A 17,248-nucleotide genomic window follows, 5' to 3' on the forward strand; every position below is an offset into this window, starting at 1 on the left:
GAATGAGAAAATGTAAAAATGGCGGTTGAATGAATGCATGATATGCTTATAGGTCCTCGTTTTTGTTTGCATATTCAACCCCCATATGGCACGAGAAAGAGAGATATGTACGCTCTCACTGGGCGACCCCCGCCGCCGGGCGAGAGGCGAAAGAACACAAGTGCTTCTGATTTCTCCCCGATGCAGCGTCTATGGCACAGAGGGCGGAGCGGATCGTCCTAATTAAACTGAGGATCGATCAGGACGCCGTGTCCGATTTTTTTTTTTTTTTTCATGATCAGATGGGAGGGATGTTTTTTTTTTTGGCCTGTGGAGACGCAAAGCTCAGCTGAAACAGAGAGGGCAAGAGGTCAAAGGGCGCGGGGAATGCTACATCGTTCTTGTTGCGGTGGGACCGTGTGGTATGCCAGAGTTTAAGAAACAAAAGGGCGGCGACAATGTTGAAAATAAACCAGGCAAGAGGAAGTTTGTAGCTCCTCTTGGGGGACAGGATGAGGAGCCCATTCTGCAACAGAGCGTGTCACTAAAGTTAATATTACTCACCGGGCGACTGTGAGAGGCTGCTAACTTTCCCCCAGGCGCTACTCGTTTTTTGTCTGGCTGAAACTGATGTAATGCACAGCCAGCGTGGAGACACACTGAACCCGGAGCCACTGAGCTCACAAAGTGCCTGGTAAACGGTTTGGACGTCTGCAGCGCAGCGAGCGAAACCTCCGAGAGGAGGCGCGGGCCTGCAGACGAGAGCGTCCTGTGTGTGTGAGATGCATAGTTTTTGGGGTTGAAGCAGATTCTGTCATGCTTCAGCAGTTCAACTCATGCTGGAATGTGAATTGGCAGCAGAAGAATGTGTGGCATAGCCCTTCGGATCAATCTCGTTATTAATTAACTACTAATTAAGGACAAATGTTGAAGCACGGAGACAAATCTTGTCTTTTTATGGAATGCAACGAATGTAAAACATTTCAGAAGCTTAAAAAAAAGGAATTCTCTCATTCTTTCCCTCTTGCTTGAATAAGGTAAAATAAATGTGACAACATTTATTACATGAAAAATACACCTGCCTTTTTTTTGTTTCCACCTTAAAACAGCCTGCTTATCTGCTGAGAAGAATACAATACTCTTTCAATATATAATATAATGAGAACATTTGTAAAATTCCCTCTATGTTCAACAGCAGCTCTCCCTCCTTCCACCTTATACAGGTAAAAAAAATAACCTTTTGTTCTGCTATACATCAAAACAATAATCCATAAACTGTGAGATTAGGAAAAAGGGAAAATGTGGAGGCAAGATGCAAAAAAAAAAAAAAAAAAAAGCCCCACATTGAAACATCTCTTTACATGTCACATGAAGAGATATTAAGTTCCTCTGACAAAACCAAAATGGATGCATCGTACTCAGCAACAATTTCAGTGAAAAGAGATTAAAAAAAAAAAAAAAATAGCTGGATGGCGGTCATTGTGTCGGGCCTTTCGAAAAAGCCATCCACTCCAGCGGCAGACCAGAAAAGGCAACGGCACCTACATCAGACACAACAATAAAAACGCTTCTTTGGTTTTGCTTCAAAACCAAGTTGGACTGGGGCTGAAACATGTGGGGTCAGCCCGGCGTTCCCTCAACCGGGCGTTCCCTCAGCCCGGCGTTCCCTCAACCGGGCGTTCCCTCAGCCTGGCGTTCCCTCAACCCGGCGTTCCCTCAGCCCGGCGTTCCCAAAGCCCGGCGTTCCCAAAGCCCAACGTTCCCAAAGCCCGGCGTTCCCAAAGCCAGACGTCTGGTTAGGAGCTTTAGAGTCGAGGTTAAGTTTAGTAAGTGGCTGTAACAGGATATTAAGCCTAACCCTAAACCACTTACTATCAGATATAAACAAGTTAATAAAAATATATCTTTATTTTTTATGGGAAAACATTTTAATCTTATTATCTCTCTCTCTATATATATATATATGTATATATGTATATAACTGATTGAACTGATGAATACAAACTTTTGGTCAGACTGAGGGAAACACAAAGCTGAGGGAACATCGGCAGGCTCCCAAACGTCTTAACAAGAAGAAGAAAGTTTCAGTGAAATGGCACTGTGACGACGATGATGAAGAGTTGATTCTCCCACGAGTTCAGGTAGATAATGTTCTCCTGCATGTGATGATCCAAGAGTTCTCGATATGTGGAGGGTTTGGCTCAGAAGGGACGGCAGTGACATTTTGGCGAAAAATGAATATTTCATCGGATATGTCTCGTTGAGCTCTAGCCGAAGGTCAGAGGCATTTTTGTATTCACAAACAAAATAGAAATAAAGGGGAAATCCAAAGCCCTAGACCAAATGTGGTGCAGAGAAGATACATGTTCTTTGCTCTAAGTGGCTTTTTCACAGAACATGTTTTCTTAATCTTACTCTCTGTAAAAGTAAGAATGCTTCAAAAATGCAGTGATGCAAAGTTTTGGCTTGTTGTGTTTTGCTTTATAAAATCAGGAAAATGTCACTCACATGCTAAACCCCCTAATGTGTAAACGTCTCTGGGGAAGTAAGCAGTAAAGCAGCACTTTTGTCTGAGTAAATGAGGCAGATGCACCAAGGTGACAAGAGAAAAAAAAAATGCCCCTATGTGCAGGAAAAGGAGAAAAAAGCTACTTGAATTTCAGCTCTCTGCTCTTGTGATCGGCTCAGAGGTGAGACAAAACCTGTGTATCGTCTCCTCTGTGTAGCTGCATGTTCTCTATTTCTTCCATTTTTGCCAGCTACATATCGCAGGAACTCAGTTAACAGTTAGCACGGGGATTTATGAGACCAAAATAATAATAATAATAATAATAATAATAATAATAATAATAATAATAAAAAACCCACAGCAAGGTGATGCTTTTGAAATGGAGGAGCTGAAAGGAAGGGAGGAAAAAAATAATAATTGCATATACTGATCATTGCATAGAAAAGCCTGTTGCAAAGGAAAAATAAAGAAAATCAGTTGCCCAAAGTCGAACCCACCAACCTCCTCAATGATCAAATCCCGTCCAACATGGTTATGATTACATAAAGGAGATCACACTCCATGACCGATGCGGCTTTTCAACAAATGGTAAAGCTAATTTCGGGCCGGCTACATCGGTGCACGTGGATGATGAGGTCGGATGGGGATGGCTGACTGTTAATTAAGGTACAACGGGTGTTATTATATGTCTAATTCCCTACGTATGTCCTCTCAGCCGGGATGGGGTGGAGGGTGGGCGGGTGGGGGGGGTGGGGGTGTCACATCGAGGCGGGGTCAAAACAAGGAAGCACTAAGAAGATGTAAACAGATCTATGTTTCAGGTGCAGTCTCAAGTAACACGACGAGGAAATAGGGCTCTGTATGCTCCGTCCAGGATCGATTAGACTCTTTTGTTGTTGTTTTTCTTTAAAATCAATGAAACCCCAGATCAGAAGCCATCAATATCTTAGAAAAAAAAAAAAAAATTAACCCCAAAGACAGAAGAAGCACGAGAAGAGATCAATCGATGCAACAACCGACTCGAAATCGTCCCTCATCGTCCTCCGGGTGAGAGGTTGGAGCTGCGGCCATGGCGACATGTTTAGTTGGCACATGAATTTAAGAAGAAGAAGAAGAAAAAAAAACAAACAAAACAACAAATGCAATTATGAAACAAATAAAGGAAAGGTAGAGGAACACGTTTGACCACAGCTGTATAAATTAGATATTTTGTCTTCTTATCTTCAGCGCTGCTCGTCCGGATTAATTTTTTTGTGTGTGTGTCTGTGAGTGTCTGTGAGTGTGTGTGTGTGTGTGTGTGTGTGTCCATCACGTGGTCGATAGCGGCAACAGCATCAACCCACGCGAAATCTCAAGTGTCTTTGCAGTTCGAGGTTTCGGGGGGGGAGAGAAGCGTCGACGAGTGCTTGCAATACACATTTGAAGCAAATCTAGATATATATAGGACGCATGATCCTTGCATCGCTTTATTTAATGGAAGCACCGATCCGCCTACGATCCTAGTTGTTTTTTTTTCTTTTTTTTTGTGAAAAATCCCTCATTTCCAGATGCCCGCCTTTGGAAATAAAGTTTATATTTTTTTTCCATTTATGATATATATATGAGTATATTACAGTGCTGTATGGTTCTTGCCCATCCCCCACATCATTTCTCATAGAATTATATCTCTGTCTTCAAGTCGTAACACACACACAAAAAAAACCCCAAAATCAAACACAAGACCCTTTACAAGACTTTGTTTCCTCTCATTCCAAGTCCAGTTCCCAGCCATCGACTCTCGCAAAGTTTGTTGCGTGTACCTGCAAAAGTCTTCATGGTTTACTTGTTCGTTTTTCATCTTTTCTTAAATATATTGCCACATTCATATATCATGCATTTTACTGCATTGCTATTGCACTGGTCCGGATTATTCAGGAGGTGTGAAGAGACGGAGGCGGGGACGGGGACGGTGAAACAGGACGAGAAAAGAACAGAGGGATATCAATAAATATTTTTTAAATAACGTCTAATAGGATGAGGGGAGGGGGGGGGGGCTACCACAAAAAGCGACTTAGCCTTGAACAGGAAGACAGCAGGGCGAGGAAGAGGAAGATGATGAGGAAGGTGTGCAGGGGGGGGCAATGATATCTCCTATGGAAGTCATCTCTCTTTCTGTCTTTCTGTCTCCCTTCCCTCTCTCTTTTCCTTCTCTGTGTACGTACACTCCGCGTGCTTTCGCCCTCCTCCCGTCCCCACTACTGCTTGTGGACGTCCTCGCTGCGGATGATCTTGTAAATGATCCAGTAGAAAATGTTAAAAATGAGGAAGACGAGCGGGAAGGCCACGCGGGACACCGTGTCGATGCGCTTGGCCCGGCTCACGAACAGCTTCTTCATCTCCTCCACGCTCTTCTCGGGCGCGGTGGCCGAGGCCGGGGCGTTGTTGTTGTTGCCCTTGATGGCCATGCCGTCCTTGGCCTGCAGGCAGGCGGGGCCCATGCCGTAGCCGGCGAAGCTGAAGCGCCCCTCGCCCGTCTCATCCTCCTGCAACACAGGCCAACACTCAGGCTGTTAGGAACCAGAAAAAGACGTTACTGTTGGAGGTGCGTGTGTGTGCGGGACGCTGACTGTTTTGTGGGTGTGTGTGCTGGAGGTTGAGTGTGTCGTGTGTTTTGAAGGAGGTGTGTGTGCCAATCAGAGGTGTAGGGGTGTTTTAGGTGTGTATTTTGTGAGAGTGTGTGTGTGTCAGTGTTGGAGGTCAAGTCAATTTCACTTCTGATAATTAGGGTGAGATTTACATATGAAAACCACATATTTTGGAAAGTTTGAATTTAAAATTAAAAGTGAGACAAGCCAGTGAGTGTGTCTGTGTGTGTATGTGTGTGTATGTCATTCTGAATTTTTTTTTTCATGTTTATTCTCAGACTGCCTGAAAAGGAAAACACTCATGTTTTCATAATTGCCTTTGCCGCACCCCGACTTTAACACTGAATCCCATTTTCTTTGGTATTATTGTCCTTTATTCCTTTATTATTATCCTTTCAGTTCCTTTCAGTGAAAGCTCACTTACCGTTAATAACAAGATTAAATACCAAGTATAAAACCAATAGGCCTTGGAGCCGAGCTAAGACGAGTGTCGCCTAATTCTTCATATGATTTAAAAGGGCATAAAGTAGGGCTGTTATTGGCCCGCAGCACAAAATGACCAACATATTTGCTGATCAATACTGAGATAATGCTGAGATCTCTGGCTTTCAAAACTCACAAACCAGCCAGCGTCCGTTTGTGAACGCTCCTCCATCTGATATTTCTAAACTCGCGTTCGTCAGGTTTTTCCCCGCAAGAGATAACACAGGAAGTGATGCGTAACAACGACCGGTGTTTTCCTTTTAGGGCAGTGTTCATTTTGCAGGTTTGAGCAAGTTTGGATGTTTTCTGCCATCATGTGTCGCCTCTTTTTCAACCACTATAAAATCACCATAAGAATAAAAATACACAAACAGAGTTCATTACATTAATAAAGAAAAATAATGGGTCACTTTTTACCTTTCGGCTCTCACCAGTATCTAATGAACATCAAAGTGACGACATTTAGATAAAATAGATAGAAACATAGATAGATATTTTATCACACTTGATGCTGTCATACCATAAAAAAGTTTTGACATTTATTGTACTGATGGATAAACGGATCCCTCTGTTTTCCAATGGTCAGTTGTGGCTGAATGTTATTTGGATAAATTGCATCAATTGGACTGGATCGTGTGGATTCACACAGACACTGAGTAGAGAAATGCACTACTATTTATGTTTCAGCTGCCAATGAACACAGTTTTCGCTTTTGTTATTTTGCACTAAACTAGATCGACGTTGCATTTTCCTGAAAATACATCCCACGCCCGTCTTTTTCCTCTGTTCTCCTTAAAACGAGCCATCCTATGACTTTGAGCCAGAGATGGGATCAAGTCACCCATGTGCAAGTCTCAACTAAGTCTCAAGTCTTAACCTTCAAGTCTCAAGTAAGTAATTTTTTCTTGGGCAAGTCAAGTCAAGTCAAGTCACAGGTTATATCAAGTCAAGTCAAGTGCTGTAATAGATCAAGTCAAGTCCAAGTCAAGTCACATTATTACAATCTTACCTGCAGAATCCGGTCTTAATAAAGAGAAAATATAAGATATTAGTAACTGATTGACAGGGTTGTCATCCAATCATTACAACACGATTCCCAGCGTGCACTCGTATACCGGGTAATATTCCAGGCTAGAGATATTTATTTTATATTTTATATTCAAACTGAAAACATGAAATGAACAACAATCAAGTCATTCAAGTCATCATGTCTCAAAGTCGAGTCAAGTCCTGAGTCTTAAACTTCCAAGTCCAAGTCATGTCTGAAATTTTTTATTTTTTGTCAAGTCAAGTCACAAGTCATTAAAACAGCGACTCGAGTTGACTTGAGTCCAAGTCGCAATGACTCAAGTCCCCATCTCTGCTTTGAGCCCCAAGTTAGATGATGAATAGTCGAAGCGTTGACCTTCCATGTGTGAAAATGTACCCGCTGCTTTTGGGTTTCTGCGGTAAAAAGGGGACAGCAGGAACATGGAAACGTGGACGCTGTTCAGTGTCTTGGTCTCCGCTCCCAGAGGAGGAAACTGACCGATGTGATTTACAAGAGGAGAAGAGAGGAGGAGGTACAAGCAGAGGAACTACCTCCTGCTCCCAGGAGGCGAACACATAACGATATTAGGCTACTTTTGAAATGATTCATGAGTAATATTTCATTTATTCTGTGCGTATCTGGATCAATCATGAACCCAACACGGCTATACGAGCCTTATGAGCCGATGTCTCCCCTTTATAAAGGTCGCTGATACAGGCTGAAGCCAAACACCACCGGCTACACAGAGCTCATTTATTATCTTGCCCGTCGGGAGATGTATGTGTGTGTATGTGTGTGTGTGTGTGTGTGTGCTAGTGAGGAAGGTGGGGGCAGTATGGATCGGATTGATTGGCATGCGCTGTACTCAAGGTTAGGGCGTGCACGGTGTTTTAACCCGAGCACGTTGAGATACTGGAAATGCTATCTGCACTGTCACCCTGCCTTTTCATTACAGCGGGCACAAAGAATCCCTTATCTGGTTCAGGGACTCTAACACAAACACTGAGATGGGCTGAGAGACACCGCTGGCATGTGTGAGTGTGTGTGTGTGTGTGTCAGGGTCATAAACGAACAGGAGCTCGGTACAAAAATGCCCCTGATGTACTGGTGAAATCAATGAAAATGCTTTCATTAAAAAAAAAAAAAAAAAAAGGGTGCCATTTTTTTCTTTTTTTTTTTTTTTTTTTTTTACATTTAATCTTATTCACACTTTATTTCACTGACGGCAAAATTGACACTTGAGTGCTGGCACCATGCAGCAGCAGCAGGAGGAGGATAAAAATGTCCATCAACACACCACCGCAGTGACAAAAGATAAAACCACTGAAATGATTAAAAAAAAAAAAAAAAAAAAAAAAAAAAAAGTGAATGGGCTTGTTGGGAGCAGAGAAGTTTCTGGAAGGCTTGGGGCCAGCTTCTAGCACAGGGAGAGACAGAATAGTATCTTAGTGGTGCAATTTGAAGGTTTATTTAAGGAAATATGCACAGAAATGTATCATGTGTCATCAATTTGCAGTAAAAAAAAAGAATGAAAATGCCCCAAAAATCAGATCCAGGGATGACTTTTTTTTTGTAATGCCCTTGAAAAAAAAGTAGAGTTTTTTTTCCTCATGGTGTGTGTGTGTGTGTGTGCCTGTATGCATCTGCACATGCATGTCCATGTGTGGTATGTGTCATGTTTGTGTGTGCGTAAAAGTGCGTGTGCGTCAGACCACCAGGCACAGATCCATTTTTAGCGCTCATGTCCCCGTTCTGTCCTTGTCTCGACGCCATCCCATCTATTACTGTTAATACATGTACACACACACACACACACACACACCTCTGGAACACATCCACGTGGTGCATACACAGCCACGACTGCATGCAGGTATACATCTGTGTGTGTGTGTGTGTGTGTGTGTGTGTGTGTGTGTGTGTGTGTGTGATACAAAAAGGGAGATGCCAACCTTCCATATAGGGGTGTGTGTGCATTTGTGTATATATGTATATGTGTATGTGTGTGTGTGCCACTTTGTTCTTTGCATACACATTCTACACCATACACACACACACACACACACACACACGTCTCCACATTAGCTGCCATGCTAGCCGACCTCTGCCCGTCCTTCAGCGACGCTGCTAAACTATTACAGATGCTCTGCTTTATTCTCCCTGCCATGTGATTAATGTGGAGGGCGGAGGGACGTGAGGAGGAGGCGCGATGAGGGCGACGACGAAGAGAGGAGGAGGAGGAGGAGGAGGAAGAGACGTGAGAGCTGCCTTTCATTCATTCAGTCCAGAGTATATATATTTACTTCCTTAATTTTCCTGTAATGACAGGATGGTGGGGCGGGACATAACATGGACAACATTCATTAGAAAAAAAAAAAAAGTGTTAACCAATCAGATACCAGTTAGGGAGAGAGACACAGCTGGGTGGTGTGTTGGGATTGAAAAAATAAAAAAGTGAAGATTTTTATTGGTGGAATTTTTTATACATCCCTAATGGTGCAACATGATGTCACAATTAAAGATACAATGATTTCTTTTTAAGGTAATGGGATTTTTTTTGGACTTGAAAAGTATAAAAATGTCTCAAGATCAGTTGTTAGAGGTCCTTTTTATTTATTTATTTATTTATTTTTTAGTTTTCTATGTTCTTGTCAGTGCTCTTAATCCCCTACAGGAGATTCCTCACCTATCTGTCTATCATGCAGTGTGGTAATCTTGTAATACTGGATTATTTTAGACAGCTGCAGGCATTCCTTCTCCAGTATCTTTGTTATTTTGTTATTAGCGCTGCTGAAGTTTAAGTCAAACAGATTTTATCTTCAAATTCAATTAGGAAATTGAAATCGCAAGGTGATACATAATGTTGTGGTTTGATTCATATTCAGCGGCTGGAATAAGTTTTACAAGAAAATAAAAGACGCGGATGCGGTTTCCATTCGGTGTTTTCGCTATTTTAGACACATCTGGGCTCTCGTGAGAGACACGATGTGAGGGCGGGAGGACAAAAACATGGAGAGACTGACAAACAGAGGAGAGAGGAAGAAGATGAAAAGACAAAAAAAGAGAAAGGAGAGGCGATAGAAAAAAGCTGGAAACAGAAAGAGAGGAAGAGAGAAGATTGGGAGATGAATAAAGGGAAAGGAAACAGGGACAGAACAAAAAAAAGAGACAGTAAAGAGGTGGCAAAAGAAAGAAGGAAAGGTGGGGAAGGAGAGATTACGATAAACGGAGGCTAAGAGCAAAAGATGGAGAAAGACGTGGCGAAGGAGAAAAAGAACTGCGCTGAGAGAAGGAGGGAAGGAGAGACAAAGGAATGAAAGGGGTGAAAAAGCAGAGAGGGGAAAGTGAATACAAGCAACAGCAGAGGTGAAGAGAGAAAGCAAAAGATCGAAAAAGAGAGAGAAAGATAGAGGGAGAAAGAAAGAGAGAGAGAGGACCTCTTAGCTCGCTCATCCATCATGCTTTCCTCTCCTGATTGATGCATTTATGTCTGTGCCTGTGCTGATGTGATTAATAGGGCAGATTAGCAGCACGCAGAAAGCAAACTACACCAGGCCTGCTATCCTCAGCCATCTCCTCTGCAAATATTACCCCTGGATACTTGTTTTAGAGACCCGCATTTGCATAAAACATGCCTCGCAAAGTGTCAGGCCCAACTAGCGGCGGCATCCGTCTCCCCCAAAAGAGGCCGGAGGAATTTCACGGCTGGCGTTGCGCTTTATGATTTTCCCCCCCGAAAGCAATTCCGGCCAAGCGGCGAGGAAGGGAAATCTGAATCGAAATATAAATATAAAGATAAATATATTCCCATTTTCTGATTTATTTCCTCTTGGATGCGTTTCAAAGCGTCCCCCCCCCCCCTCCCGCTGTCCCTTTGCTCCCTCTCTTTGTCTGTTTTTGAGGTCGTTTGGGGCTTTTAAGGATATTTCAGTATCAATAACTCAGCGATGAGCAAATCTAATTGGGCTGAGAGGGATATCTAAGTGGGTGTGGTTTTACATATTTCGCTTTTAGCTCTTGGGTTGGGCGGATATGGATTTTTAAAGGCTGACACTGATATTTTGGTAACAGAGCTGCTTGTAGACTGAATTTTCTTCTGATATCCACTTTATTCAAATGTGTAATTTAAAGAAGGGTTACAGTTGTATATGGATGTGCCAATATTGGCCTTTCATTAGATATTAAGATCAAATATTGACCAGTAAGAGTTGTCCATCTTTGATATGATGAACATCACAACAGAAAAAAACAAGCTGGGAAACCTGATGTTTGATTTTCCTTGCACGATACGTTAATTCACTTAATCGATGTCTTTTTGTAAATTAATTTGTGAATACATGAGTCTGCCTTAAAGAGCCGCTGACCCTCAAACAGTTTCTTTTGGGTTTCACTGGAGAGATTTATTTTGGATCCCGTCGTGATCAACATGCAGCTTCAGAGGCTTTTCCAGCCTGACGAGAACAAAATCGTGGTGGAAGAAGAGAATCCACGTCGCATTTAAAGACATTTTGGCGGAAAATTAGTACAATTTAATGCACATCAGCGACAAATATTGGCTATCAGCACCTTCGATCCAGACGTAACGCGATTACCATCTATCCATCCTCACACCGATCCATCTGTCCATCCGTCCCTGCTTTTCTCTCTCTCTCTCCCTCTCTCTCTCTCTCTCCACTTGTTTCCTTTGGAGTCCCTGGTTGCAAAAGGCATGGTGTGTTAATGTCTCTCGCTCATCAAGCCACTGACCTGGAATGATTATCCACATGATCTGTCGCTGCGTTTTTCTCCTCCTCTTTCTCTTCCAGCTCCAACACTTGATCCCACTAACAGCCAGAGACACCTTTATCCTCACACGCTAAATCTGATGCTTTCATTTCATTTTCAGGTTAGGGCTCCATTCAGATTAATAAATGTACATTTCAGTTTCGTCATAAGTATATTCTTTATTACTCGACTCCTTATTCGCCATCAGACGTTTCTATTTTTAAAACAAGCTTTTTGTGGGTTATGAAATGTGTGGCTGTGTGTGTGTTTTAGATGTCACCTTTCTTACTGCATGCTACAAGATGAATTATGGGTAAAGAAAAAAAAATGGCTTCGATATGAGTCATATGTCATATCTCCAAAATGTCAGAAAAACTCCCTTGTTTTTGGGGTGACAACCATACATTTTTTTTTTATCATGTGGGGTTTTAAAGGATTTCATATAAAAGCCAAACAGGTCAGGGAATTTTTTTCAACCCAAAAAAAGAAAAAAAAAAAGAACGTAGTATCCTTCAGATTAAGTGAAAACATAAAAATCAGCTCAACTGGAAGTTTTAGTTTGGGTATACTGTATTATATTCCAGATATAATTGTCTGCAGTAGCCACTAATGCAGGACAGATGTAGGATAAATACATGACAGAGTACTTCAACAGTGGAAAGCACTCAATGTTAATTAAGTGTTTTGTTTTTTTTGTGTTTTTTTTTTTTTTGTCAGGAAACGGGCAAGTCTGCTGCGCGCCACTTGGCCGATGACCTTCCCATCTTGAAGCTCAGCTCAGCGATCACTCTCTCCACTTCCTTAGGCCTCTTAATCCCCCTGATCTCTTATCTGCCTTTGTTCACAAAGCTGCACAGCGGCCTCTGAGACTGAGGCATTTAGAGCTAACGAACAGCTCCGCGCCCCCCCTGAACACCTAATCGGGGCTGATGAGCTGATTATAGTCGATCAATCAGGGACTCAGCTTCTCTAATAAGACGCTGTCATCGTTAAGCAGCGGCGTGGGGAGTGGGTCATGCCTCTCCGGCCACTGTCCCCCATACATACATTCATCTCTGCTCACAGGAGGCCAAGTGTCCCAAAAACAGAGCCAGCTGCAGGGAGGACATCATCTTAAAGCGCCACGGTTGCTCTCGGCTATTTCCTTCCTCGTGTTGCCGAGGTGGAGGAGGAGAGGGAGGAGTGGAAGAGGACAGTCATCAGGCTTTAATAGTTTTCTGCCCTGGAGCTAAATGAAACATGGGTTAATGCATTTTTTTTTTTTTGCCCCTCTTTAATACTGGATGGAATCTGGGCTATGTCATGTAGGCCAGTTATTTTCTATGCATTCAACAGGGATGAATGTGCACTTAATTGGATTCCTGCACATTTTTTTAAACAAATAATTATTTTTAATGAATGTCTTTCTTTATGTAAGAGCATTGATTCATATTCTGTGCTGTAAACCTCAGAGACTGTATTGATGACATGGACCGTCCTGTTTGAAATGGAAACAAGAGGCAGCGACGTTCGACTCCCCTTTGATTTCTAGAGGGGCTCCCTTTCTCAATCCAGAGAGCCCGTATGTGTTAAACAAGCAAGCTCTTGCCAGGCGGGCCTATCCTTCAAGGATGAGTGGTGCTATTGATCTGATCCCTCCGCAGTTGCGGCAGCTGGCCACCAGGGGGGGATGTCACTCTGCATCCGCCTCAACACACAGAGGAGCCGCCGCTCCCTCTCATCGCTCTCAGAGGGCTGCAGTATCTGTCCATTTGACGTCCTCTCACTCTGTCTTTCTAATTAGACAGGCTTCTGAACCAGGTAGCCTCAGTGAGATTGCTCCTTCTGCCTCTCTTTCTGTCTCTCTTTCTCTCTCTCTCTCCTTGGACAATCAGTGTCACTAACAAATCAATAAAGCGTCAGGGTGGAAACCACAGAAATCAGCACAACTGGGACTGCTGCTGCAGCTACCTGCACTGCAACGACAGCCTCCCCTCCACACCGCGGCCGGCCCGAGACGAGCTGAAACACAGCACACAGACTGAGCACACATCTGCACAGGGATGCAAGAACAACAGCACAACCACTTGAATTACACATTAGGCCATTTCAGCCACGCAATCTGATCGCGGCTCCATTATTGCTCGCTGTTGCGTCTCTTCCACTCGTAACCACAGAGGTAGTTAGTAATCTGTCATGTTTTTCCCTCTCGTGAACGCGCACCATCTCAAAGTAAACTTTTCAGAGAGAACACATGCATTATAGGCGTTGTATAAAAGCCATAATACCCTTGAGGATGTTCCTTGTTTGGATTCTAGACACTACGACGCTGCCAATGAACCCATACACCACTGCTGTACCCACGACACACAGCAACCCTCTTGGGTTCGATTGCATAACACAAAGACGCATTCCAACCATGGTGATAATTGCTGTAAAACACGAATGGCTGTGAAGCATCGCCTGCTAACACCGAGTCTAGTGGTAAACACAGAGCCACTTGGCGAGCTTCGTTCTCTCCGTTCTTCTTGGACGTGCGCTGATTCGTAGACGGCATTTCAGGAGGTGCACATGCATCCGTAACTGTTGCATAAAAGCAATTATCCCCTCGAGGTGCATCACCGTCACACCCTTGATGACAGCTAACAGCCCTCTTGGGTGTTACAGCTGCGCTCAAACACATTCCTGATAAATTTTCATATCTTTGAACATGGGGACAGAGCATCAGGTCCTCCATTAGCAACACACCATCCCAGTAAGCCCACTAGTTGTGTGCTTCATTTGACAATAAACCACGTTCCTTCCCTCGTACTGCTTATGAACAGGACCCGCTGTTCGATGCGTCCCTTCCTTCCTTTCTGGCCATCTTCATGATTTCTATTTTTATGATTGCGAACCACTCTGAAGAACACCTTTCTGCATCGCTAACAGTTGCATAAAAGCCGTTAATCCCCTTGAGAAGCATCACCGTCACACCCGTGATGACAGTGAACGGCCCTCCTGGGTATTGCGGCGGTGCTCAAACACTTTCCTGATGCGGCTTTTAATATCTTCAAGCGACAAAGACTCGCCACGCCGGCCCTACAGCAACTCCATCTGTTTTGTTTCGTTTGGCGCTGAAACCTTTCTTTTGCAGTTCTTGCGTTTTTTTTTTTTGATCACCACCTGGGCCAGAGTGCTTACAAACAGGACGAGCTGTACGACGCCCGCCCCCCCCACCCCCCTTCCTCTTTCCTCCTTCTCTCCCCTTGCGCTTTGAGGTGAGCGAGGGGCGAGCGAGCCGGCCGGGGACCACAGCCTCGGCGGTGGTTTATTGGCTGGAGCTCGGTTGTGACAGTTTCCTCTGCAGCGAGCCGAGGCCTGACTGATAGCCCTCTCAGGTTTGTAATGGAGGGCCGTGCTCGCACTGTGGATCACATTAGACTCACATTAGAGGGACTGGCCGAGAGAGGTTAATTAAGAATGTGGACGGCAACTCTCTCTCTCTCTCTCTCTCTCTCTCTCTCTCTCTCTCTCTGTCTGTCTCTGTCTGTCTCTGTGTGTGTCAGTGGGGTTTCATTGCTGCCCCATCACAGAGCAATGGGGATTAATAGTGATGATCTTATTGAGGGTGCCCTGCTTGTAATGATGCATTGCACTCGCTGTGTCTGAAGCAATGGAGGATCTCGAAAGACTGAATTGGAATCTGTTGAAAGGTTTTTAAACTTGCAACCACCAAAAAAAAAATCCTTTTTTTTTTTCAAATTTTTTGGATCGCTCTTTTTTTTCCTACTTTTTTTTCATCTAATGCACTCCCATCTGTACAATCGTAAAATTTGTAAGCTGAGAAGCAGTTCAGCCTCCTGTCTGTCTTTTTTTTCCTCATATTTGAATAAACGTGAAGCATTTAAATGTAAGCAAATAAACTCTGTGGTGGTTGATTTAAGCATTCATGCAGGTGAGCGGTGAGTAATGAATAGTTTAGCAAGTAATTATTTGTTTTAATACCTTCACTGCCCACTACTTGCCTCATTCTTATCTCCATCTTACTCTCTGTTGCTGAGAAACAAGTTTCATTAAAGTTTTATCGAACTGGTGAAAGTGATTTGTCAACTTTTAATAACATCTCCGCCATCTGCTGGGTGTCTTTATTGAAATTGCCTCACAGTACCATAACTCCATACATTTTCATCACAGGTGGCTGGTTAGACGTGTATTCACCTACATTCACATTATGCACAGAAGTTTCCAAATTAAAAACGCCGCATAATGTAAAAAGTTGACGTCGGTCATTTGAAATGTACAGAAACTTCGGTAAACAATATGAAAATGATATGTACTCCCAACCAGAGGGGAAAAAATAAATTCCCCATTAAAGTAAATTAGATTAAAATTACATGAAATAAAAGACTGAGTGAACATTGGCATACATGTAGCCCTCAGCCACGTGATATGAGCATAAGAATCTCCCCTGATAACTCATTAAAAAATTATTTGAAGTACAACACTGACCGGATATTGACCTAATCTCATTTCCTGCTACACGCCATGAGCAGACAGACATATGTTGCCCAAAAAAATGAATAAATAAAATAAAAAAACATTAACTGAAAGACTGAACATGCATTAAACCCAGCCTCGTTTACCTATCTTGTGAAATGAGCAGAAGCAACTCAGTAATAATGAACTCCCCAATGACAAAAAAAAAGAGATATTGGCCTAAACTGAGCAGAAAAAAAAAAAAAAATCTTGATATACCAAACCCATATAATGAAACAAACTGTCAACCTGAATTCAGCTCCTGTTTCGGTGATATGAGCAGGAATCATCCTCCCCGATGTGGAAAAAAAAAAAAAAAAAAAAAAAAAAAAGGTAAAAGATTTGACATCTCAGATCTGGGTCAATCCCGAGCCAGCGGTTGCATGTAGGAATCTCTCGCTCTCTCATCCGGCGGCTGGATGGAGGGAGGGTGCAGAGACACGGAGGAGATACACGTGTAGAGCGAGCGAGGTGGTCAGGGCAATGTGTGATCCACCTGAAAGTGCAGTGACAGGCGGACCGATAATCTTCTCCCTCACCTATTACAGACTGCTACCGACACAGCTCAGAGGATTGGGGATTATAACAATGGGATTTAAGTTTTATATATATATATATATATATATATATATGTATACATTTTTTTTTTTTTTTTTTGGGACATTTCCAACCCCCACTTGCACTATCCAGCCTCTATTCTCTTAGTAACCGGGCTGTGTTTTCTCTCACAGCGAGGGATGTAGTGGCTTGTAAGCCCACCTAAACTCACGGTGCGTTCACAGCCGGCGTTCTGATCGGTTTATCTCGTCTGTGCAGCGTTTTCCTGCTTTCGGTGTGGTTCGTCTGTCCCGGTGTGAACAATGTCTTTTGAACTCTGGAGGCACCGAATAACCTGAAAATGTCTCAGTCCTCCAGCAGCAGCAACTGCGGTGAGACGGTAATCCAACCGGCTAGAAGAACACACTCCAGAATGTGAGGGATTATGTGAGGGGTAGAGGGAGACAAAATCAGTTTGCGATAACCTGGAGAGCCACGAAGAGCAAAATGAAGGCTGGACTGCCTTCATGTGTTTTTCACTGGTGTGTGCAAGACGACACACACATCATGTTAGAGAATTAGGTTTGTTTTGCCGCCAAAATGTCTCTCCACACAGGATGACGCTTTACCAAAACTCAAACCAAAAATAAAAAAGCCACATGAGAGCCATGTAACATTTGTTTTCCAGCACTGGTCGGTCTGTAACTGTGGAGTGTGAGCCTGAATGAACCAAATTAGAAACTTTATATAAAGGGTGTTTGCCCAGTGGTGTCCTGACGCTGACAAAGGCCAGAGTGACTCATCGTTCTCACCATATTTTTGAGTAGT

General features: G+C 43.2%; 1 protein-coding gene across 1 annotated transcript in view; it reads right to left on the minus strand.

Moving 5' to 3' along the window:
* Nucleotides 1-3,441: 3,441 nt before the first annotated feature.
* The window catches only part of glra1 (glycine receptor, alpha 1), a 115,627-nt gene continuing 101,820 nt past the window's right edge, over nt 3,442-17,248 (minus strand). Inside the window, exon 11 of the mRNA XM_030062805.1 lies at nt 3,442-5,010. Within this exon, the coding sequence (XP_029918665.1) occupies nt 4,723-5,010 (288 nt within the window). The 3' untranslated portion in view covers nt 3,442-4,722. The remainder of the gene's footprint in view (nt 5,011-17,248) is intronic.

Source organism: Myripristis murdjan, chromosome 10, assembly GCF_902150065.1.
Source record: "Myripristis murdjan chromosome 10, fMyrMur1.1, whole genome shotgun sequence".
Taxonomy (NCBI): domain Eukaryota; kingdom Metazoa; phylum Chordata; class Actinopteri; order Holocentriformes; family Holocentridae; genus Myripristis; species Myripristis murdjan.